We start from the raw sequence: 23,502 nt of genomic DNA, 5'->3' as shown, positions 1-23,502 counted from the left end.
ATACTTTTAAAACTTACTATGATCTTGAGATCACAGTTAAGAGTTCACAACCCAAGGAAACAGCACAGTGCAAAGAAGCCACCTGGGCCAGATGGCCTAACCCTGCAAAGACCCAAAGAAATCTGGATGAGGAATTCAGTTTGGGGCCAGTTGGTCATCCCATGTCCCTGGCACAGTTCTGAGCAGAGGCAAGCTGAGGCTGGAAGCCAGGTCTGGCAAAGCAGCTACCTGGACACAGCCTGCCTCCTCATTTTAATGCACCTTCAGCCTCATGGCTCCTCCCGAGTCCCTTAGTTTGGGATGTGACTGCTCAGATGTGGGCTGAGCAGGAGTCTTCCTTTGCTCTCTACAAAGGGGATTTACCCTGTAAATTAATAACACACTGAGGGAATGCTTTAAAGAGTAACTTTGCGGCCATTAGAAGGATTCATCTGCAACTCAATAATTGATAATTACAAACCCCCTCTCTAACACAGTGCCTTATAGAAGACTGAAGTGCGGAGGAAATTAATAAATCATAGTCATCTGTGTGCTGAATAAAAAGTTAAAGTTCTCTACTTGGTAATATTTTGTGAGTCTAAACCACGATGTGTATTTTGAAAACAGTAAAATGTTTTAAATACTCAGAAATTCAACTCACATGGGCCATTTGCTGAGTGCCCTCTTGCTCCTACTCTGACCCAAACCAACATCAGTCTCAACTGTCTGGACACGCAGGGGAAGCACACAGCCTCTTCTGCAGCACTAGTGTTTTCACCTCTGGAACAAAGGCAGACATTTCCAACAGGGCTCCCTTAGCTCCCCATGAACTGGAGAACGAGCTGATTTTTAACACTAACAATGCCTGGGCAGTATTTACTCCCAGGCTCATCTGGCACAAACAAACCAAAGCCATACCCATCTGTGAAGGTGAAATAAACGGAGTTAGCGCTAAGTTCATTCTCTTCTATGGTGTAGGATGGTAAACCAGGAAGTAAATTCCACGTCAATCATCAGGGAAGAAAAATCAGGCTCTAAATAACATTCTAAGCTTAATTTGAAAGCCAAAAGAGAAGAAAGGCAATGAACATCATATTCTTCAATCTAAATGGTTCTGTAAACTTGCTCAGTCTCAAGAAGACTGAATAATTCCTTTAAAAATTAGAAAATGGTAGATGTTATTGGCATACAGGAACTAAGCAAGTGTGAATAAAGACAAAAGACATTTAAGACTTGGTGCCAGCCCTCTCCAATAAGGCTTCACATCTTGAAGGGTTTCATATGAAGTGACAGCATTCACATTAGCTTATTGCATTAGTTCTGCATGGAAGCTAAATTGACCTGTCTCATTCTGCTATAAATGCATTCTTTTAAAACAGTTCTTGGGGGCTGGGCGCGGTAGTTCACATCTATAATCCCAGCACTTTGGGAGGCCAAGGAGGGCAGAGCACCTGAGGTCAGGAGTTTGAGACCAGCCTGGCCAACATGTAGTGAAACCCTGTCACTACTAAAAAATATAAAAATTAGCTGGGCATGGTGGCACACACCTGTAGTCCCAGCTACTAGGGAAGCTAAGGCAGGAGAATTGCTTGAACCTGGGAGGCAGAGGTTGTAGTGAGCCGAGATGGCGCCACTGCACTCTGGCCTGGGTGACAGAACGAGACTCCGTCTCTCAAAAAAACAAAACAACAAATTTCTTGGGAAAGTGAATCCTGTGAAGAAGCATGGGCCGCTATCCCTACAGGTATGGCTTCAGCAGGGCTCCTGCAGGCCTGAATATACCCGGCACTGCTTCCAGCCGGTGGGACCGCCTTCCACAGGCCCTGCTGCCTCTGCCTGGACTGCTCTCTCCCAGGCTTTGCCTGATGAACTCCAGCCTGACACCAAAGCTGCTGGGGATGGCTGGTGAAGGAGGAACCTAACAAGTGCTGAGCACCAGCCACATACAAAGCACGTTACCTCTTTCTTGGGTATTAGCTCCAGTATCCACATGGGGACGCCAAGGCAAGTCACTTGCCTAAGGCTTACCTGACTGCAGAACCCTTGCTCAGTCTCAGTGGTGATGCAACTGCTACCCTGACAGTAGCTGAAAGGAACTTTCCCCTATATTTACATTCTATAACTTTATCACTCCCTTCCAGGATCCCTAGAGATCCTAAAGATCATAGCTTCTGTAATAAGCAATATTCCAAAAGACACTTTTCACAGAAAAACCCATCAGTTGTACAGAGTATCAGAGATGGTCCAGTCCTCAAAGGCCTCTAAGCCAGATGTTTCTCGCTCTGTCTTGAGAAACTCTAGGGCTCTGTGGAGGTGCTTCAGGGTTTTCACAAATCAGAAGAATTGTATTTATTATTTATTATTAACCATATACTACAATTATATCAACTATGGATACCATTTTAATATTAAACAGTACAAAATGCATTTGAATGTTCATTCCTCATTTATTTATCTATATGTTTTTCTGTCAGTCTGGATTTCACCACGTTCATCATGAAGGTCTTCTTTATGACCTCGTGTGCATCTCAACATGTCTCCTTTACATCGCCAAGTCGCTGTTAAGGACCACAAGGCTATAATCCCCGAGGCAGATGTGATATTTGACTCATCTCTCTGTTGCCAGTGCCAATCAGATATTGCACACGCAGCATGTGTTCAATAAGCATTCATTAACAATGACGGCAACCTTCACGACAACAATGGACCCTTTGGGAGTCAGCATCACTCAACAGCCCAGAAAGCTGGTCTCCACGAGTTCTCTCTCTACACTTCCCCAGGAAGCAGATAAACATTAAAAATGTTAAATGTTAAGGTAAAAATGAAAATGAAATTAGACATTTACTTTGTGAACTTTCCATTTAAATATTTTAAAATAAAAAAATTGAAAGTTCACAAAGTAAATATCTAATTTCATTTTCATTCTGCTTGTAAACTACCAAGTTTTTTTTCTTCTCCGAACTAGAATCTCAAACAAAAGGAAAGATGGATTTCCTATTTGGGTGGAGGTATGGGAGAATGTGGCCACAATCTATGCGCACTGCATTGCTGATTCCAAAGGCTCTCCCAGACAGATATTTCAACTCGTGATGAGTGCGAGCAACCAATCCAGAGTCTCTTCACGTCTGTGTGTGGGGAATAATTATCATAAGAGACGTTAGTGATGATTTTCCAGCGTGATGTAAGCTGAGGCAGCAGCGCCAAGCAAGCGTCCTTGTCACGCGCATTCCAGCCTCCTGGATTACTTCACTCACAGCTCCCTGATTAGGATGCACGCCGTGTGCCGCTTAATACAATCTGCCATCAAATGCCAAGTACTTCAGACCTAAATTAGGAAATATGTCCAAATACATAGAATGATGCTAAGAGCCCTAAGTGGATCTCTCTCTTCCTTTATGAGGCCTGAGGCTCGCCATCAACCTGATGCTCTTAAACAAGGCAATTCGGTCTTCTAACCCTCCACCTCTGAGAGCAGAATTTAATTCAGGCAGCAAAAGAATTAATAAAGATTATATGGTGTCATAAATATGTGTTCATGGATGAAAGTATTTTTGATAGATTCAGGAACCATGAGACATAAAAACTGATTTTAAAGGGCTGCCTGGGCATGAAGGCTACATTAACAGAGTTCACACCGATTTTTGCACCACAGCATAAGAGATGAGGCCAGAGGAATTACTTTTACGTTTGTTTTCTTTTACAATCATATGCCAGTTAACAGTGACTACCTATGAGGTCCTGTATGTCACTGAAGTCTGAGAACCCAAGAATGCAACATCAGAACTTAAGAATCCATTTTTAACTTAAGAATCCATTTTTCCAAAAGTAAAAAACCGTCAAGCAGCCCTTCTTCCTGTGTACAGCTTACGAGGCAAGACGTAGGAACTGACAAAAAAAATATCAAACATTTCCTGCCCAATACTTTCTGCTGGCAATAGGCACAACTGTTAGGAACTCTTGGGTGACACTTAGCGAAGAAGTAATAGAATAATGGATTCCTCGGCCCGTTTCAGAAGCCCTCAGCAACTCAGCATCTTCCAGTGGATTGGCTCAACACGACTCCACAGCCAAAAGGTTTAAACCACCTACATGGCTTAAAGAATCCAGGCATGTGGTTCGGGACAGGAGCCCAAAGGTCACGTGTTCAACCCTCCTCATTGTACAGAAGAGAAAAGAGGCAGGTCAGATTAAAATAATTGTGGGCTCTTTCTCAAATGGGTCCCAAATAAGCCCAGAAGGGGAGCATATCCGTGTATGCTGCAGCTCTTTCTTGCCACCATGACACTGGCCAGATAGGGCTGTCAGTCGTGCTACACTGATTCTAGGTGAAGTGGTGTGTTCTAGTCATTCACTCTAAAAGCAGAGAGTTGAAAAATAATTTAAATGAAGGGCAGGACCAGTCAGATCTCTGTATATCCCCCCTGGCCTCATCTTATTGTGACCTTTCTGTAAAGCCTATCGGAGAAAAGCCGTCCAAGAGCCACTAGGGGAAGGGGATGCCCTGCCATCCACCACTGCCCAAGGTACAACTTCTGTGGAGGGCAATGTCTATCAAAATCATGGAGGCACATGTCCCTTTGACCCAGCAAGTCTACTTGGAGGAACTGATCCTACAAATACGTTCATGTGGACCAAATGTTGTTTACAATAGCAAAACAGCAGGAGCAATCGATTATCCATCCATAGGGAGCTAGCAAATTAATTAAAGCACATCCACAAAGTATAATATCATAAAGTTGCAAAAATCAAAACCAAAACACGAATAAGTTCTTTGTTATGTCATAGAAATGATCTCCAAGAGATTCTGTTGCAGGAAAAAGCAAGCTGCAGACAAAAATATAGCACTTTACTATTTTCATTGTTTAAAGTGGGGTTGAGACCACGTATGGTAATTTGATTATAAGTGCATAAACTATCTCGGGAAGAATGCACAAAAAACTGGCAACGTTGGTTTGGCTCCAGATAGAGAAATTGGGTGGCAGGTTGAAGGGAGTGGGAAGGAGTCCTCCCACCACACACCCTTCCTTCCTATCTTTTGATTCATGAATTAGGTGAATGCATTACCCAGTCAAAAAATACATTTCTATAGATGTTTAAAAATCTGTGTTCTCTTTTCTGTTCCATTGGTCTACATATCTACTTTTACACCAGTACCATACTTTTACACCAGTACTATTCCATTGGTCTATGTATCTGCTTTTACACCTGTACCACTATGTATCTACTTTTACACTAGTATCATCTACTTTTCTACCAGTACTAGTATGTACTTTTATACCAGTACCAGTACGTATCTACTTTTACCACCAATACCATGCTGTTTTGATTACTATAGCCTTGTAGTATAATTTGAAGTTGGGTAATGGGATGCCTCTAGAGTTGTTCCTTTTGCTTAGGGTTGCTTTGGCTATTTGGGCTCTTTTTGGTTCCATAATAATTTTAGGATTGTTTTTAAACATACACTGAGGAAGGGATACCCAATTCAATAAATGGTACTGGGAAAATTGGATAACCACATGTAGAAAAATAAAACTGGATCCCTATCTCTCCATATATAAAAATTAACCAAGATGGATTAAAGACTTAAATCTAAGATTTGAAACCATAAAAATTCTAGAAGAGAACTTAGGAAAGACTCTTCTGGACACTGGCCTAGGCAAATAATTTATGTCTAAAATCCCAAAAGCAAATGTAACAAAAACAAATAAATGGCGCCTAATTAAACTAAAAAGCTTCTGCACAGCAAAAGAAATAATCAACAGAGTAAACAGACAACCCACAGAATGGGAGAAAATATTTGCAAACTATATATCCAACAAAGGACTAATATCCACAATCTACTAGGAACTCAAATAAATCAGCAGAAAAAAAAAGCCAAAACAAATAATCCCATTAAAAAATGGGCAAATGACATGAACAGATATTTCTCAAAAGAATATATACAAATTGCCAACAAACATAAGAAACAATGCTTAACATCACTAATCATCAGGGAAATGCAAATTAAAACCACAATGAGATGCCGCCTTATCCCAGCCAGAAAGGCCATTATTAAAAAGTCAAAAAACAGACCGGGTGCAGCGGCCCATGCCTGTAATCCCAGCACTTTGGGAAGCCAAGGCAGGAAGACCACGAGGTCAGGAGTTTGAGACCAGCCTGACCAACATGGTGAAACTTCGTCTCTACTAAAACTACAAAAACTAGCCAGGCGTGGCGGCACACGCCTGTAATCCCAGCTACTCGGGAGGCTAAGGCTGGAGAATTGCTTGAACCTGATCAGTGGAGGTTACAGTGAGCCGAGATCACACCACTGCAATCCAGCTCGGGCAACAGAGCAAGACGTCATCTCAAAAAAAAAAAAAAAAGAAAAAGAAAAATGAATAGATGTTGGTGTGGATGTTGTGAAATGGGAATGGTTATACACTGCTGGTGGAAATGTAAACTAGCACAATCTCTATGGAAAACAGTATGGAGATTTCTCAGATAACTAAAAGCAGATCTGCCATTTGATCCAGCAATCCCACTACTGGATATTTACCCAAATAAAAACAAGTCACTGTATAAAAAAGACACCTGCACACAAATGTTTATTGCAGCAGAAATCACAATTGCAAAGATATGAAGACAACCTAAGTGCCCATCAACCAATAAGTAGATACAGAAAATGTCTCACACACACACACACACACACACCATGGAATAATACTCAACCATAAAAAGGAATGAAATAATGTCCTTTGTAGCAAGTTGGGTGGAACTGGAAGCCATTATCCTAAGTGAAGTAACTCAAGAATGGAAAACTAAGTATCGCATGTTCTCACTTGTAAGCGGGAGCTAAGCTATGGGTATGCGGAGGCATAGAGTGGCACAGGAGGACCCTGGAGACTCAGAAGGGTACTGGGTTCAATGTGTACTGTTTGGGTGACAGGTACACTAAAAGCCCAAGCTTCACCACTATGCAGTTCATCCATGTAACCAAAAACCCTTTTTACCCCCCTAAAGCTATTGAAATAAAACGATTTTAATTTTAAAAAAGACTCTAATCTTCCAAAAAAGGGCAAAAATACATAGTTGCTATTTTTTCTATGACTACGTGGCCTATAACACTGCCGGCAAACCCAGGTGTGGCCCCTAACTTTGACGCCTGAAACCCAAGTCTGGGAGCCCCTGTCCAACAGGCAAATCAAGATGTTGCAGGGCCCAGACTGTCTGATCCCTTCCTACCCAAGCTGGAGGTGACTGATCAGCCAGCTACATTCGAAGACTTTTTTTAAAAAAAAGATTAAACAGATAAGCTTTTGCTAAATTACTCGGCTTTGTTTCCTTAGAAAACTATGTTTATTAACAGAGCTAGGTTCCTTGACAAGCACCAGTTTGCTGAAATCTGTGTGTAATGCTGTTTTAACATGCCAATGCCAGGAACACTACTGGTGCTCAGTATTTGTGATGAATACACAATGGGTTGGCTAGCCAGATATACGAATGGGTGGATTTGAGCCATTATTACTCCATGCGCATGCAGCTGAGGTGCCTGTAACATGCTAATTTAGGCATCATACGGTGTAAGAATATTCTCCAACTAAACAAAAATAACACCTCTGGAATACTTCAACAGGTTAGGGAGCTTTAAGTTTCTGACTAAAAGTCAGTTTCAACATTTGGACTTCACTGTCTGCTTTTATCACAGTTAATCAATAATGGACTATAGCTAAACCCCAGTTTTGTATCAGGTACAAACAAATATAAACCAAATGCTCTGTTCTCATAAAACCTTCATCTGAATCCTAGATATACAGGCCGGAGGCACAGATACAAACCCTAGTGCGGATATAGCTCCAGGCAAACTCCACTGCTAATAGTCTCACACCAGCCTAATAAAACGTGCTGGGATAGACGCTGCCGCCAGGCTGAAGCAAAGAGATGGCCAAGCATGGTATTCACAAGCAAAGTGACACCAAGCCTCGCACATGAGACTCTTTGGGAATTATGACATCACATTAGAGCACAGCAGGAGGATACTAAAATCTCACAGAATTACCCATGACATGACTTAATTCACATGGAGCTGTTATATGACAATTACGTTTCTTAAAAATGCAAGTTTTTCTGAGGAAGCAGAAAATCCATCCAGCGCAATGGGTCGGAAAGTCTGATCTCTGTAAAGACAAGCAAAGTTACACAGATAAAGCTTGGTGTTCCTCTTACTTCTGAGTGGGTGGCATTCCTGTTGGAGAAACATCTCAACACAAAGTTATTACCAACACTACTAACAAGTAGCCATTCACCCACGCCAGTGTTTGGAGGGTTGGTGCTGTGCTCACAACATATTTGGATGACTAAATGCTACTGTCAGCTTCCAAAGAGACATTTAGAAACATTCTTGTAGCAAATTTATTTCCACTCCTAATTTTAAAACACCAACGAAAATACCAGCTTACAAGTCATTTGAGGGACTATACTTTTTTTTTTTTTTTTTTCTGTAGAGACAGGGTCTTGCTATGTTGCCCAGGCTGTTTTCAAACTCCCAGCCTCAAGCCATCCTCCTGACTTGGCCTCCCAGAGTGCTGGGATTATAGATGTGAGCCACCGTGCCCAGCCAGGGACTATACATTTTTAACCAAGGATTTTTCATAAAATTAATGTATTAATCAGCTGATTCTTACAGTTAATGCTTTCAGTTGGGTTGGAAATTTTGAGAGGAATCAAAAAAACCCCACTGCCTTACATCCGTATCTGAAGGATCCTTGTGCTGAACTGCCCCTTTAGGTAGTTTCTCAAATATATCCATTACAACTGTATTACTACAGGAATAAATCCATTCAGATAAGTCAAAGAGAAAAAGGACCTACCTGATAAAACATTTATAAAAAGTATGAAAAATTTAAACCAGACTAGTACTGAATATAACTATTCACCTCTCTATACTGAGAGCTCTAAAAATAAATGAGATAACACAAACTTGAAAGCACACCAGATGAAAAATTAGAAAGCAAATGGTCTCTCCTCTCTCAACAAATGAGCTCACCAGGGATGGGAAAAGAAAATTTTTTTAGAGCACAAGAAAGGAAACTGCCTTAGGAAACCAATTCCTGCTCCTTCCCTCCTGAGCTGGAAGACAAAACTCAGGAGTTATATCATGACACATCTTCCAGCTAGGACACAATGGAGATGCCCCAACCAAACTGCACACCAAGTTTGCAGCATAAGGGGAGGCCTTTTCACAGTGGGATGATAGGACGCCACACATATAGCGTCTACACTTAGTCTATCTTCCTGGATGAAGAATGTATCACTGGGATCCAAGATGCTTCCATTCTTAACCATTTACTGGGTTGCAAAACCAATCACTCCTACATAAATGAGATTTGACCTTACAGGTCAAATACATGGAGGAAATAAGATGTAAAAGTAAGCACCACCAGAGGCTGGACTCCAACTGTGGGTGGGAGGAATAACAGGAGGTTCAGGAGCCAACAGATCGTGAGCTCTCAAGTGCCAGGCACCATGCCTCAAGCTTTACATACGGCTTTTCATTTAATCCTACAACTCTAAGAAGCAGGCACTATTATGAACTCTAGTTTACAAATGAGGAAACTGAGGCATAAAGAGGGTTAAGGAACGTACTAACAGTCACACAAGGTCTGCGGGCCCAGACACATTCCTTCGCAGGAATCCCACCAACTCACAGAAAGGGTCAGGAGCAGGGAAATTGGAAAGAAAAAAAACAAAATGAAACAAAAACTTTCTCTCTCTCCCACTTGGTCCCACTGATAGGGAGAGTTCTATAAATCAGCTCTTAGACCAAGTATTTGGCCTACAGTCAGGATAGTAAGATGCTAGGGAGTGATAAAATTTAGTCATCACTCAAAGAATTTCCATTAAAAACCTGTCTTCCTGCTTCTGACTCAGAGTTTCAGAAGGCCCTTTTATGCACTGTTGGTAAGAATGTGAATTCTGATGCACCTTTTTAGAAAAGCAACTTGGCAATGTCCATCATTATCTCAAGTACACATCCTAGAGATACACTATATATACAAGGACTTCTGCAAGCTGCAATATGCATTGTAGCATTGCTTATAGCAGCCAACACAGTGAAAGCAAGCTAAATGCCCACCAGTGAGGGGCCTGGCTAAACAGGCTATGAGCTAGAAGCATATGCTGGAATCCTAGGGAGGGAGAGTTGGTAAGAGCTGACATGGAATGCTCTCCCCAAGGCACATTATGGAGTAAAAATGCTGGGTACAGAACACTATGTATACTGTGATCGCATCTCTACAACAATATGTTTTCAGTATACAAATGTACGTAAATATGCATTACATTTTTCTAGGTGGATACCTCAAAACTGTTAATAGTTTATTCTATGCAGCGAAGTTGGGGGAAGGGAGGAGAAAGAAAACGATTAATTTTCATTTTCAATCCTTTTGAAGTTCTTTGAATTTTTTGACCATGCTTATATACTGCCCTGATATATCTGGAAAAATATTGAACAGCTTTAATTTTTCAATTCCCTTCTAAAAAATAAATCTATGTTCTTTTTTGTTAATTATACATCTTGCTAGTTGTGTACCTTGCTTCCTTCGTACACCCATCCCAGGCCCCGTACACCAAAAGCAACTTGGTTGGCAGAGACGTCTAGACATGTGACAGGCGGGCCGTGGGCATAAAGGAGGGTTCTGGCAGAGTCTTCGGCTTTGAGCAGGTACATCAGATCTCCAGCAGCGGCTACTGCCACAGGGTACCTTCCAGTTTCTGGAACTATTTCAAGGTACTGAACCTGTTAAAAGGTAAGAGTTGTTTAGTCCCACAAATTCATCCTGACTTGGTCAAAAATATGCAATTCCACCTACACATCAATGCGAAGGCCAGCAACCCAACAGAAAAAGATGGGCAAATGAAACACCCACAGGAAATGAAACACAAACAGCTCTTACACAACAGAAAAGATGTTCAGTGTAAGAGAAACATAAGACATGCCTAAAAAGAGAAATACAAAATGAAAATTCATTGAAATATGATGCTTCATCTTTCATATCAGTAAAGATCAAGAAATCTGATAACACCCTAGGCTGGAAGTGAAGGAGGGGAAAACCATGTTCCATGTTTCTGGATTCCACTTATTGCTGGTGGGGACATAAATCTTGTCCAGCTTCTATCAAGGGAACTTTGGCAACTCTTATCAAAATACCAAATGAACATACACTCTGACCTAGGACATCCACTTCTAGAAGTTACTTACAAATAAACTCACAAATATAAAAAATGATTATATACAAGGTTATTCATGAACTGTAGTACAATTGTGTCTTAGCTAAAAACTAGAAAAACAGAAACACCCATTACTAAGGGACTAATTAAGTAACTTAATGTATCTATACACTGGAATACCATGCAGTCATAGAGGGAAGCATGAAAACGTTCTTTATAAAACAAAACAAATGGGATGATTCTCCAAGATAAACTTAGCGGGTAAAGCAAGGATGCAAGATGAGTAAGGTAACCTCACCTGCTGAATGTGTACAAGGTGGGGGCGGAGAAAGTACACCACACGCTTGACTCGCACATCCATAAATCTACTAACAATGGCTGCCTTCAAGGACGGAAGTAGATTATGAGATGCGGAGATTTCCCACCATCAGCCTTATTGTGTCTTTTAAATTCTGAACCATGGGGATGTAATAGCAATTCAAAAAATAAAAGGTTGTTTTTTTGTTTTGTTTTGTGTGTGGTTTTTTTGTTTGTTTGTTTGTTTTTACAAGAAACTGAATAAATAACATTCACTCAGTTCCAAATTCGCAAAAAAGAATATTTTAACATTCGTGCCAAAATGTGTGGCCAAAAGGTTCAAAATATCCAAGTGATCTGCTGTCTCCTGGTTTCAATGTCATCAGGGTCCATCTGGCCACCAGAGGGTAAGGAAGGGATCTACAAACACATTTTTCTACCCGCCCTGCTCCCCAGTCCTGAATGCGTCACCACCGGCACTTTCTCTAATGTGCACGAGTCTGAGACGCACTTTTCAAGAATAATTTGATTCTGTCCATCCACAGGCGGCCCATTTCTCCACGGTGCTGTTCCCAACAGGCTTTCGCCTCTTCAAGTAAATCACGAGAGGACACATGGAAGGTGAGCCACGCTGTGTAATTATGAAAATCCACAGTGTGAAAGGACAGCGCTGCCCTGACCATACGCCAAAGAGTTCAAAGCCGGCCTCCGGAACACTGTCCAGAGGAGCTGGAGGGAGCGTCAACATCCGGGGGACTCTCCTAATCCTTGGGCCCAGCTTCACAAGCAGCAGGTCCATCACAAAGGACAGCCGCTCTAGGCTAATATCGCAGACCTGGGAACACTGCCACTGCCATTCAGGGGCGTATACGGACAAGACAAAACTGGCTTGGCTCTTCGGGCCAGGGGTGCCTTTTCCAAGGATACTCAGAGCATTTTGTGGGAACCTTTCACCCAAAGTGAAAAATAATTCCTAAACCATGCATAAAACCCGCCTCAGACAATGGCTGCTTGGTTCCTCTCACTCCTCCAAATCATTTCTTATTTTCCTACAACGGACATCCTCTGTCTAGCCCTTTAACTTTATCTCCGTGTTGGCTTTCTGACAGACCAAGAGGCTGAGACTGACAGTGGTGGTGCCATTTGCTGGGGGCTGTAAACTACTTCAAAAAGCTTCCAGTCTGTGCCAGGATGCCACCTTATTGCCAAGGCAGAATTTGCACTTTACAGAGAAACTGGCATCTTAAGTATCTGGGTCCATATAGTGATTGCTGGTCTACAGTATTCTTTAATCACAGACTAAATAGTACTTTGGAAGTTTTGAGAACAGAAATATACTTTCACATTTTTCTAATAAAACCCAGATGAGTTGACATCATCAGGCCATCTTGGGGGAGCACTATATCCAAAGTGCAGATGCTCATGGAGGTGAAGCAGTGATGCCATGGCTTTCTAAGTTATTCTAGTCTAAGATTTCCACCAGAGAGGAAGAGGGAGGAACAGGATTGGTTCCAGGTCAGGCCCTCAATTCATCACTCAGTGTTGGCTTTTCTGCTCACTCTCCTACCAGTGCCAAAATCAAGTTTGTTTAAATTAAATCCAAACTCAGCATAGACAGATTTGAGAACTTCCTTCTTAGCACAAATCATCTCCCACTCTACAAATATAGAGGTTCCTATATAAATGAACTCAGAAATAAGCTTGACATAAAGAATTCTTAAGGCTGGCTGAACTGCACAGGTGACATCCTGGAACATGGCTACCCCATTAACACCGACTTAAGTCTATCTTCACTCAGGAGTTACTTTCAATTTCAGGTGAGACAGTCTTGGGATGAAGGAAGTGTAGGAATGGAAACCTTCCTTCCCATATGGACTGGGATAACACCACACCACTGAACTCATTCTCACTTAAATATTAGGTCAGAAACTGATCGTCAATTCCCAAGGGTAAGATTCCACCGTGTTAGTCTGAAAAAGGCCAAGGAACCACAGTGATGAGCAGCTCTGACCCTGAAGTCAGCCCTAAGGTTTGAATCACAACTTCTTAGCTCTGAGAACTGGGGCAAGCCAGTTCACTGCTCTAAGCAGCAAAGTGACTTCTTGGTAAATGGGGAAAACACTACTACCTATTTTGTAAGGCTGTAGTTAGATTTGTGGATGTAAGGCCCACAGGAAGCTCTGAGTGAATGGGAGTTACCAATGCCATTAGTACATGCTTATATTAGACCCAGAGATTCTAAGAACAGAAAATAAAATGACCAGACTAAAAAGCTCACCAGTTTCGGAACTTCAAATTCCGCAGCTATCTGCCAGTACCCCTCCTCACTGGGGGACAGCATCACGACATCAAAAGCAGAAGCTGTGGCCACAGTTGCATCGTCCTGGCTGAGGGCTAGTGCCTGTATTCTTGCATCATGTTCAAAACGATGAACAGGGTACTTTCCGGTCCTTAAATCCCAAATATTAAGAAACCCTATGCAGCAAGAAACAATGCAGGTAACAATTTTAATTTACTTAATATGTTCAATTATTTTAAAAACATGCAACATAAAGGAAAATTTTTTAAAGGGGATACCTTGGAAATGAGACCCAAGCCTAAACATGAAATCACTTATGTTGCATATATACCTGATGCACATGGCCTGAAGGTAATTTTATACAATATTTTACTTTTTTATTTTGTAGAAACAGTGCCTCACTCTTCGCCCAGGCTGGAGTGCAGCAGTGCTATCATAGCTCACTGCATTCTTGAACTGATGCACCTAAGTGATCTTCCTGCTTCAACCTCCCAAATAGACAGGACTACAGGTGCATGCCACCATACCCAGCTAATTTTTAATTTTTTGTAGAGACACAGTCTCACTATGTTGCCCAGGCTGGTTTTCTGAACTATTGGGGTCAAGCAATCCTCTTGCCTCTGCCTCCCAAAGTGTTGGAATTACACGTGTGAGCCAATGTACCTGGTCTATGCAATATTTTAAATAATTCTGTGCATTAAGCAAAGTTTTGGCTACCAACCCATCACATAACGTTAGATGTGAAATTTCCTACATGTAGCATCGTGTCAGTGCTTAAAAAGTTTCAAAGTATTTTGGAATTTTGGATTAGGGATGCTCAGCCTATATTTTACATCCTTCCTCAGCACCATCCTCCTAAAGTCTCTGTTAGCAGCAGCGCTTTATTTTGCACAGCTCTAAAACACATGCTTCAATACCCCACACTTGTCAAAAATGCCAATTTTCCACTCTTCTCCCAGCACCTGGAATGCTGCTACCCAGATTAATTCCTCTTTCACACACTGGCCATGTCACCACCTTTCTCCAGGGTGGTTTCCAGACCGGTAGCATCAGTACCACGTGGCAACTTATTAGAAATGCAGACTGTCAGGCACCAGCAACTCTGGGGATGTCCACTGGAGTTTAGAACCAGTGGTCTACAGGAACTTACGCTTTTCTACCAGTCAGATAAGCTTTTCTGTACTTAGCATGTCATTGATTCTCCTTTCCTCACAAATAATTTCATTTTATCATTCCCAAGCTATTTCCTTCCCTTCGAAGATTTACCCAAGAAAATAATTACTCTCTGCATGAGGCTGGTTACTGGCTTGCTCCAATTCCAATTGATTCAATTTTTCAAAATTCATCAAGAAATAAATGTGCAGAGATAACAGTCTGTGGCTATTTGAGGTCAAGTTCAGCTCCAGCACTTGTTAGCTGATGGACTTAGGGGAGTTGCTTAACAGCTCTGAGCCTGTTTGCCTTTCTGTAAAGCTGAAGACAACATTACCTACTACATAGGACTGTGGGGCAGATGAAAGGAGACCAGCCACACGAAGCACTGAAGATGGACCAATCCTTTCTTTTATTTTTATACAGTCTATAGTTCCTGTTGTGTTATAAAACATATTTAATCTATCAATGTTAATTTCCCTTCTATTGCTCATCCGTAAATCTAGCCCTATTTACTATAACTTCCTATTATCTAAAACAGACCAACCTTTTTGCTTTTCTTCTCTTGGCAGTGTATCTTCCTGTCTTTCTTTTTTCTTGCCTTCTACTTTGTCTTTAAACCATAAGTGCTTTGAGTTTAGGATCTTACTATAAAGGATCATTCAGCACTAAATAAATATAGAGAATTGGAAGAAAATAATACATTTGGGCTGCTTTGCCAGACTTTCAAACTGTCAGTAGGCTAAGTAAGCAATTATAAACAAAAGCAGAGCCTTCTTCAAGCTAAATGTTGCTTCGCATCTAAAACACAGTGTACTCTTAAGAATTATGATAAACTTGGGGGATAAGCGGATCACAAAAGGTTCCACAGCACATTCCCCTGGCAATTATTTTGGCAAATTCTTTCCATCCTGACTCAGAAGAGAAAAATATGCTGCAGAAAATGCCAGTGGCTCTACACATCAGATAGGAGATCAGCTCTCCCATGCCAAGATGTCTGCTCTTAACATGGGCTTCTTTCAAACACTGCATTGCATTTGTTTGCATTTGTTTTGAGACATCACAACAGTAAAGAGAAAAAAACACTGCCATTTGCATAGAGCTTCTGAGTCTTCAGAGACTCATGTGTCTCCTCTCACGGAGCATTCACTTCCATCTTGGGAGGAGCACCATTTTACTCCTCTCACAGAAAAGAAACAGAAGCACCGAGCAGTTAAACAACTTGGTCCAAAGCCACTTGGTATGTCATGAAGCTGGGCTGGAATTTAGCTGGAAAAGTGCAGGATGAGTGGCTGCATTTGTAAGTGCATAAAATAACTATGAGTTCAATGAGTAACTGACATACACCATCAAACTCGCCCTGGGTGCTGCCAAGCGTGGAAGCTATTTAACCACAGCTCACTCTAAGCACACATGGAGTTTATCTATAAACACATTTTTCATTATTAATCAAGTATTGGTTTTGTTGGCATCATTTTTCCAACAGAACTTTATGCAATAAAACATCCTTCACCACAAGGTTGAGTTGCACAGAGCTATCCTGAGAAGGGTCTTTTCGGGGGAAAAAAAAAAAAAAAAAAAAAATTCCAAGGCTCCATCAATTTAATGGTCAAATCTTTCTCTCCTGAAAGACTGTCGTGTTGTCATCTTTTTCAGTTTCCCCTGCTTCAATTATAAAGTGTTGCACTTGGTCAGGTCCTCACTTGTCAGGGGCTGATATCACGTGCACAGTCCTTCGACATCATTTTTAGGTGCAAAATCATTTAGGATTGTTATGTCCTCTTGATGAGTTGATTCTTTATCATAGGCAAAGTTCCTCCGTATCCCTGGTTATTCTAGTCTTTGCTTTGAAATCCACTTTGAGAGTGACATGGCTACGCCAGCTTTCTTTCGATTAGTGTTAGCATGCAGAACTTCTCCCATTTTTTCGCTTATGTCTTTATATATTGAAACTGGGTTTTCTGTAGACAGCATGTAGTTGGTCTTGCTTTTAATTGGGGCGTTTAAATAATTTATATTTACTGTGATTATTGATAAGGTTGGGTTTAATCTACCAGTTCGCTAATTTTTAAAATTTATCCCATCTGTTCTTTGCTCCCTTTTCTCCTCTTTTATTGCCTTTTTTATTTTTTTGGATTGAGTATTTGGGATAACTAAATGTGTTTTGTTCCATTTTAATTCTTTTGTTGGTTTGTTAGCCAAAACTCTTTGTTATTTTAGAGGTTGTTTTTGGATTTTAACAGAAGTCTTTAACTTATCACAGTCTACCTGCAAGTAATATTGTATCACTTCACATGTTACATAAGAACTTTAGGCTGGGTGTGGTGGCTCATGCCTGTAATCGCAGCACTTTGGGAGGCTGAGGTGGGCGGATCACTTGAGGTCAGGAGTTCAAGATCAGTCTAGCCAACAAAGTGAAACTCCGTCCCTAGTAAAAATACAAAAAATAGCTAGGCATGGTGGTGGGCACCCGTAATCCCAGCTACTCAGGAGGCTGAGGCACGAGAATTGCTTGAACCTGGGAGGCGGAGGTTGCAGTGAGCCGAGATCGTGCCACTGCACTCCAGCCTGGGTGACACAGTGAGACTCTCAGTTTAAAAAAAAAAAAAAACTTCCCAGCAGCATACTCCTATTTCTTCCCTTCCAGCCTTTGTGCTATTATTGTCATACTTTTATTTCTACGTTACAAACTTTTTATTCGTACATCTTGTAAACCTTACATACATTGTTATTACTTTTGCATAAGCAGGCAATTATCTTTTAAAGATATTTCAATAATTAAAAAAGCCATTTCTATGTATCCATGTAATTACCACTTCTAGTTCTTTCACTGTCACTTTCAACATCACAAAGTCCTGCAGCTTCTGCAGGGTATGCAATTTCACTTTGAACTGTATTGTTAGATATCTGCCCCAAAAGCATATGGGCAGAGTGGGCAGGAATAGATACAGAACCTAACAGGGAGGGGTGTTTGAGTGAAAGGTAATTTTATAAATGGTCAATTTATCAGTTACTACAGTTATGTCATGGCTATTTTTATAATCTCAAAACTGCAAGGACTTGAATAGTGAATAACTGAATTATAAGAATGCTCTATAATAGTGTGGCTGATCATCATCAGCTACATTTAGCCAAAAAGGAATCAAGGCAGTAATACATTCAACAGGTAGTTACGGAGCTCCCTGTTTTGTAACAAGGCACTATTCTAGGGACTGGGGTATCACAGTGAATAAGACAAAATAAAACAAAAAAAGTCCCTGACTGATGGAGCCAACATTTTAGTGATATATAAGAATTGAAAGGATACCTGTTCTCACAAAACACACACTGGAGAGAAACAAATATTTAATAACTAAATTATAAAACATAGTTATCACAGAGAGATATACACAAAGCACAATGGAACAATGAATAAGCTTAACTTTTGGTCATGATGTCACACTATTTTAAGACCCCAGAAAAGCAGCAGCAAACTTTTCTAGACGTTTTAACTTGAACCAGGTCCACATTTATTGCGTAACTAAGGAAGAAGTAGTCAGTGTCCGTCAGAGCCAAGGAAATTCACTTCTCAAATAGGTATTTTTTTTATCTGATGTAAATTCATTTGAAAGGTCAAGTTTTCTCATACTGCAGACCTAGCAATGAAATGGATTTGGCTCCTGACACTGTGTGAATTTGTGAAGTGGCAAGACTGTGTCCTTTTCCCTCTCTACACCCTACGGTAGGGAATTCAGAGTGCTGGATGTGGCTATACATCAATAAAGGTTTGCTGAATGCTTGTCATATGTTTCAACATCGAAACATTTGGTTGTACGAAACCCACTGAAATTGGCTTAAACACAAAAGGAAACTGTTATGAGGCTATCTCATGGAGCCCAAGGGCAGGAAGTACAGCTGGAGGTGATAAGGGATCAGAAGCAGGAACCAGGAAGACATGCAGAACCAAGGTAGTGTATACAACTTGTGTGCACCACAGATCTTATCTCTGCTTCTCTCTGCAATTCTATTTCATTCTTCTCTTCGGAAACCAGCTTTCTCTCATCCCTGGGTACATGGAGAAAGGGTGGTGTCCCCATTCCAGGAGGTCTTCGACTCCAAGCATGCAACAAAGTCTGAGTCCCAGCCAGCCCATCCCAGTCCATGAATCAGCTTCCCCCAGGACTGACGCCCCATCCCTCATCCAATTAGCTGAGGCCAAAAGACTAACTCAAATACTATGAACATGCCCACCTGGCAAGGGCCTGGGGAGGGACCTCAGGGCAAGGAGACACACCCCGCCCATCCCAGCAAAGGTCTCTACAACATCTCTCTTGCACAGTAGGCCAAGGTAAAACAAGAGAAATAGTCTCAGCAAACACAAAGGGAGGTTCTACTTGGTTTCTTAGCAGTGGCATAAGCAGCAAGTCTTTTTTTTTTTTTTTTTTTGCCATTCCCTGCACCAGGCATCATCCTGAAGGCCGGAGTGTATAGCCCCCATTTTGCCCCTAGAGAAACAGAAAGAGCAAGTGTTTTTCTTCCTTCCTGACCAAACCTCAGTAGCTGGATAAAAGATGATTAATTCTGAGTAGTGCTGGGATCGCAACAACACTGTTTCACTCATAACAAACAGGAAAAGGATGCAGACAAAAGAACAAACTGGGTCTCTTGAAACATCCAGAAGACAAGTGAGGGCCACTGGCCTAATAAAGGAGAAGGGGCAGGGCCTGGCAGTCCCACCTGCTCCCTGGGCTCAGGACCCTCCACCTTGACAAGCAGCAGCCAGGCTGAAGGAACTCTGAGCTCAGCCTAGACTAGGAACAGCCATTAACGATGACATGAGTAACGATGGCCAGTCTTTCGAGGAGACATAAAGCCTGCTCAGCAGCTGTGGATGGGCACCCATGCCAGTTTGCAGCAGGCCCCTCCCACCTCCCTAAGGAGGCCAGCCAGAGTGTGGTAATGAAACTGCACATAGTGGAAATGGGATCTAAATGAGTTTAAACTGATTTATGTTAGCTTTTGTAAAGATTACTCGATATCTGGAAAGTGCTACCACTGTGAAATAATGTCGACAATCCTTAAGACCTCCGTCTAATGGTACTTGCACAGAATATTTATATTCTTCGTCATGGGAACAAGGACCATAATGGATACCATTTTTGTTTTATTAGGGATGCATATTTAAATTAATCTGCTATTTGCCTAAACAATTAGCTGCTTCTGTTTGTGTGCACAAAGCCAAAATTGCAATTAAGCTTCCATCAAAAAGATAAGTCCCAACTAAAACTGTCCCGGTGGAGTCGTAAGAGCTCAGGGCAGAACTTTCCAAAATTACTTTTTAGCATAATGGTAATTATGTTAATTGCCTGAAAGGTAAATAACTGCTGAACTGGTTTTGGAAAAAAACACAATTGGTATAATCCTCCCTCCCCTTTGATCTTTTCCATGCACCACAAAATTTAAAACAGGTTAACAGTTTTGAAGGCCATAGACTAGTTCCTTCTGGAACTACAGAGCTGGTCTTGTGGTCTTTAGTGGTTTCTTGATTAGAAATTATTTCAGCCACGAGCTCCCATCCTCTTGAGCTTGCACAATAAACACCTGAAGCTTGGTGTCAACTTCATGATCGTTAAATAGACAGGATCAATTAACTGTGTTCAGAGATACTGAATGAAGTTGACTATTTATAGACAGCTGGCAATCTCAGTTTCCACCATGTAAATAGACACTTGCCTATCAGAAATTAAGCAGGAGTCAGAAGAAATTCTGCAACAAAGGAAAAGGCATTTTGACAAAAATTTTAAATATATCCATAGCACTTACTTAACACGTACCCCTTTGTTCATTAAATCCACACATCGCCACTCTGAAATCAGGCCAGAGACATAAAGCTAGCACAAAGTCGGACAGGACAAAAGAAGTTTTTGCTCTTCATGGAAGAGGTGCCGGTGGGAGATTAGTATCAGTGTAGACAAGGGTCACAAAGAACAGCTAAACCACGAGGGTCATGACAAAGGAAAAAGCTGAAGTTTCTTGTTACTGCAGCTACTGTGGCACGCCATCCTGCATTCCCGCTGACCACAGCTCTGCAGCTCTGTTGCCTAAAGCAGACAATAAACAGAAAACATTCTGGAAGCTGCATTTTAGATTGACAAGTAAAAGAATCTGAATAGGCTTGTGGAGGCGGCGACTGGTTAGGGCATAAACAAAGCAGCGAGATCACCAAAGTAGAAACTGAGTCAAGAGAAGAGGAAGTAAGATTGAATATATTTAGTAGCTCTCAAATTCAAAGCAGAAAGAACACTTGAAAAAGAAGAATGAAAAATGACGAGACAGCAGACTGAAAAGGAGGCACATAGTGTATGTTAGGACTATGGCAATGTGACTAGATAGAAGAATTTCCAGTTAGCATCAAAGGAAAAACAGATTGATGGAGAAGGCAAAGAATTAGGACCAGCTTCTACAAGGGAAAGTTCTAGAGGGCAGGTAATGTGAAAGAGACATCACTGTGTGCGCAGACTCAGACTGAGGCCAATTTTCTCTATAACCAATATAACATAATATAGACTCTATCTGGAAGAGATCAGCAGACACTGGTGGTAGTAGATGCCTCTAGGGAGGGGAGTGGGGAATCAGTGGACTGGGTGGTAGTAGATTTTTAAAAAATTGATGACTGTTGAAGCTGAGTGATGGGTACATGGGGGTGCATCATGCTGTTCGTTCCATTTTTGTATATTTTGAATTTTTCACAATAAAAGAATTTTTAAAGAATAACCATTTGAAAGGCTATCACTAACAAAAGTAAAAATACCTTAATCTGTGTTTTACAAACGTTTTCAACAGCCACACTACAGACTAAGTGTCTTCTCAGATCTACGGTGAAAATTCCAGTGATGACATTTTGCAGCCTTTAGAAATCTCATTCCAAATCCTCAAAAAAAATATTTAAATTATACTATCAATTAATTTCCTTTCAAGGAAAGTAATAAATGGCTCAAATAAAAAGCAGGGAAAAAAGTTTACATAAAGATTTAGATTATGGTGAAACTACAGTCGGTTCTGAGTTACTTAACGCCAAACAAGAATCAGAAGACAGAAACCACAGCCAGTCTAACATCTCACTTGGGCCTTCAGAGGCCAGTGCAAATCTCCCCAACAAAGAGATGGTTTTGCCACAAGGCCCCTGATGTCTGGGATGGGGCTCTTGGGTCTCCCTCTCCCCCATGCCCACAGAGTGGATCACGTGGATCACGTGGACCACAACAGCCCAATAGAGACAGAGACTCACATGGCCACCTGCCTTCCAGACCAGTGCTCTTCAGATCTTTTGATTACCTCCTGAAATGATTTTGAAAAACAAGGCCTTCTTTTCCCATTTTATGTATGAAACCGATAAAATTTTTTTTTGTCATAAGTTGTAAGTAGTGGCAGAAACGTTAACTTCTGGCATGTTTGTAAATGTTGATATTTTAAAATAAAATGGCTACACTATTCTTTAAAAAGTATTCTTTGGGAGGCTGGGTGGGGGCAGATCACTTGAGGCTAGGAGTTTGAGACCAGCCTGGCCAACATGGTGAAACGCCATCTCTAATAAAAACACCAAACAACAAAAAAAAATTAGCCGGTTTGGTGGTTGGTGCATGCCTGTAATCCCAGCTACTCAGGAGGTTGAGGCAGGAGAATCGATTGAACCTGGGAGGCGGAGGTTGCAGTGAGCTGAGATTGTACCACTACACTCCGGGCTGGGCAAGAGAGTGAGACTCTGTTTTGGAAAAAAAAAAAAAAGGATCCTTTGGAAACAAAATACCAAAGACTAGATACTCATCATCATGCTTTTTTTTTTTTTTTTTAAGAAAAGGGGAGGTTGCAGGGAATAGCTCGAAGACAAACAGCAAGATATAGAAAAAAGAAATGCTGAGGATCCCTGATTATATAACCACCACCAAAACAACACAGGGGTACCATCTAATGTCAGGCCTCCAAGTCAGTCAGACAGCAGAAAAAGGGCAAGCACATTCTTTTCTAAGGAATCATGTAACATTGTTTTTAAATGGCATTAAATTGCTATGGGAAAAATCCAATCTTATTTAATACTGTAATTTGATGTCTTTTTTGATTTTGAAATAATTTCAGACTTACAAAAATGTTATAAAAATTATGCAAACAGTTCCAGTATAGCTTCATCCAGCTTTCCCAAATGTTAACCTATTACATAACCATAGCAGAATGATGGAAGCCAGGAAATTAACACTGATGCAACATATTTAATCTACAGATTTTATTTGCATTTCACCTGTCCTCTTAGCAGCATATTTTTTCTGGTCCAGGATCCAATCCAGAATTCCACATAGCATTTAGCTGCCATGTCTCCTTCATCGACTCCAATCTGGGGCAATTACTCAGTCATTCCTTGTCCTTCATGACCCTGACACTTTTGAAAAGTACTGTTCATTTATTTTGTAGGCCTCTCAATTGTCTGCTGTTTCCTCATGTTTAAAATCAGAAGGAGTGTTGTGCCTTTCCAGTGTATTATGTATCAGGAGGTACATAATATCAAAGTTTCATTACTGGTCATGTTAACTATCATC

The 23,502-nt window shown here is 41.1% G+C and overlaps 1 protein-coding gene across 3 annotated transcripts in view; it reads right to left on the bottom strand.

Moving 5' to 3' along the window:
• Window positions 1-23,502, bottom strand: part of FBXW8 (F-box and WD repeat domain containing 8) — a 111,820-nt gene that overhangs the window by 30,002 nt on the left and 58,316 nt on the right. For all 3 annotated transcript variants that reach the window (XM_008004857.3, XM_008004858.3, XM_008004859.3), the window contains 2 exons: window positions 13,763-13,959; window positions 10,550-10,756 (listed from right to left, as the gene is read on the bottom strand). In XM_008004857.3, coding sequence (XP_008003048.1) covers window positions 10,550-10,756; window positions 13,763-13,959 — 404 coding nt within the window. The remainder of the gene's footprint in view (window positions 1-10,549; window positions 10,757-13,762; window positions 13,960-23,502) is intronic.

This window comes from Chlorocebus sabaeus, chromosome 11 (genome assembly GCF_047675955.1).
Source record: "Chlorocebus sabaeus isolate Y175 chromosome 11, mChlSab1.0.hap1, whole genome shotgun sequence".
NCBI classification, from domain to species: Eukaryota; Metazoa; Chordata; class Mammalia; order Primates; family Cercopithecidae; genus Chlorocebus; species Chlorocebus sabaeus.
This window is presented reverse-complemented; position numbering and strand designations above follow the sequence as displayed.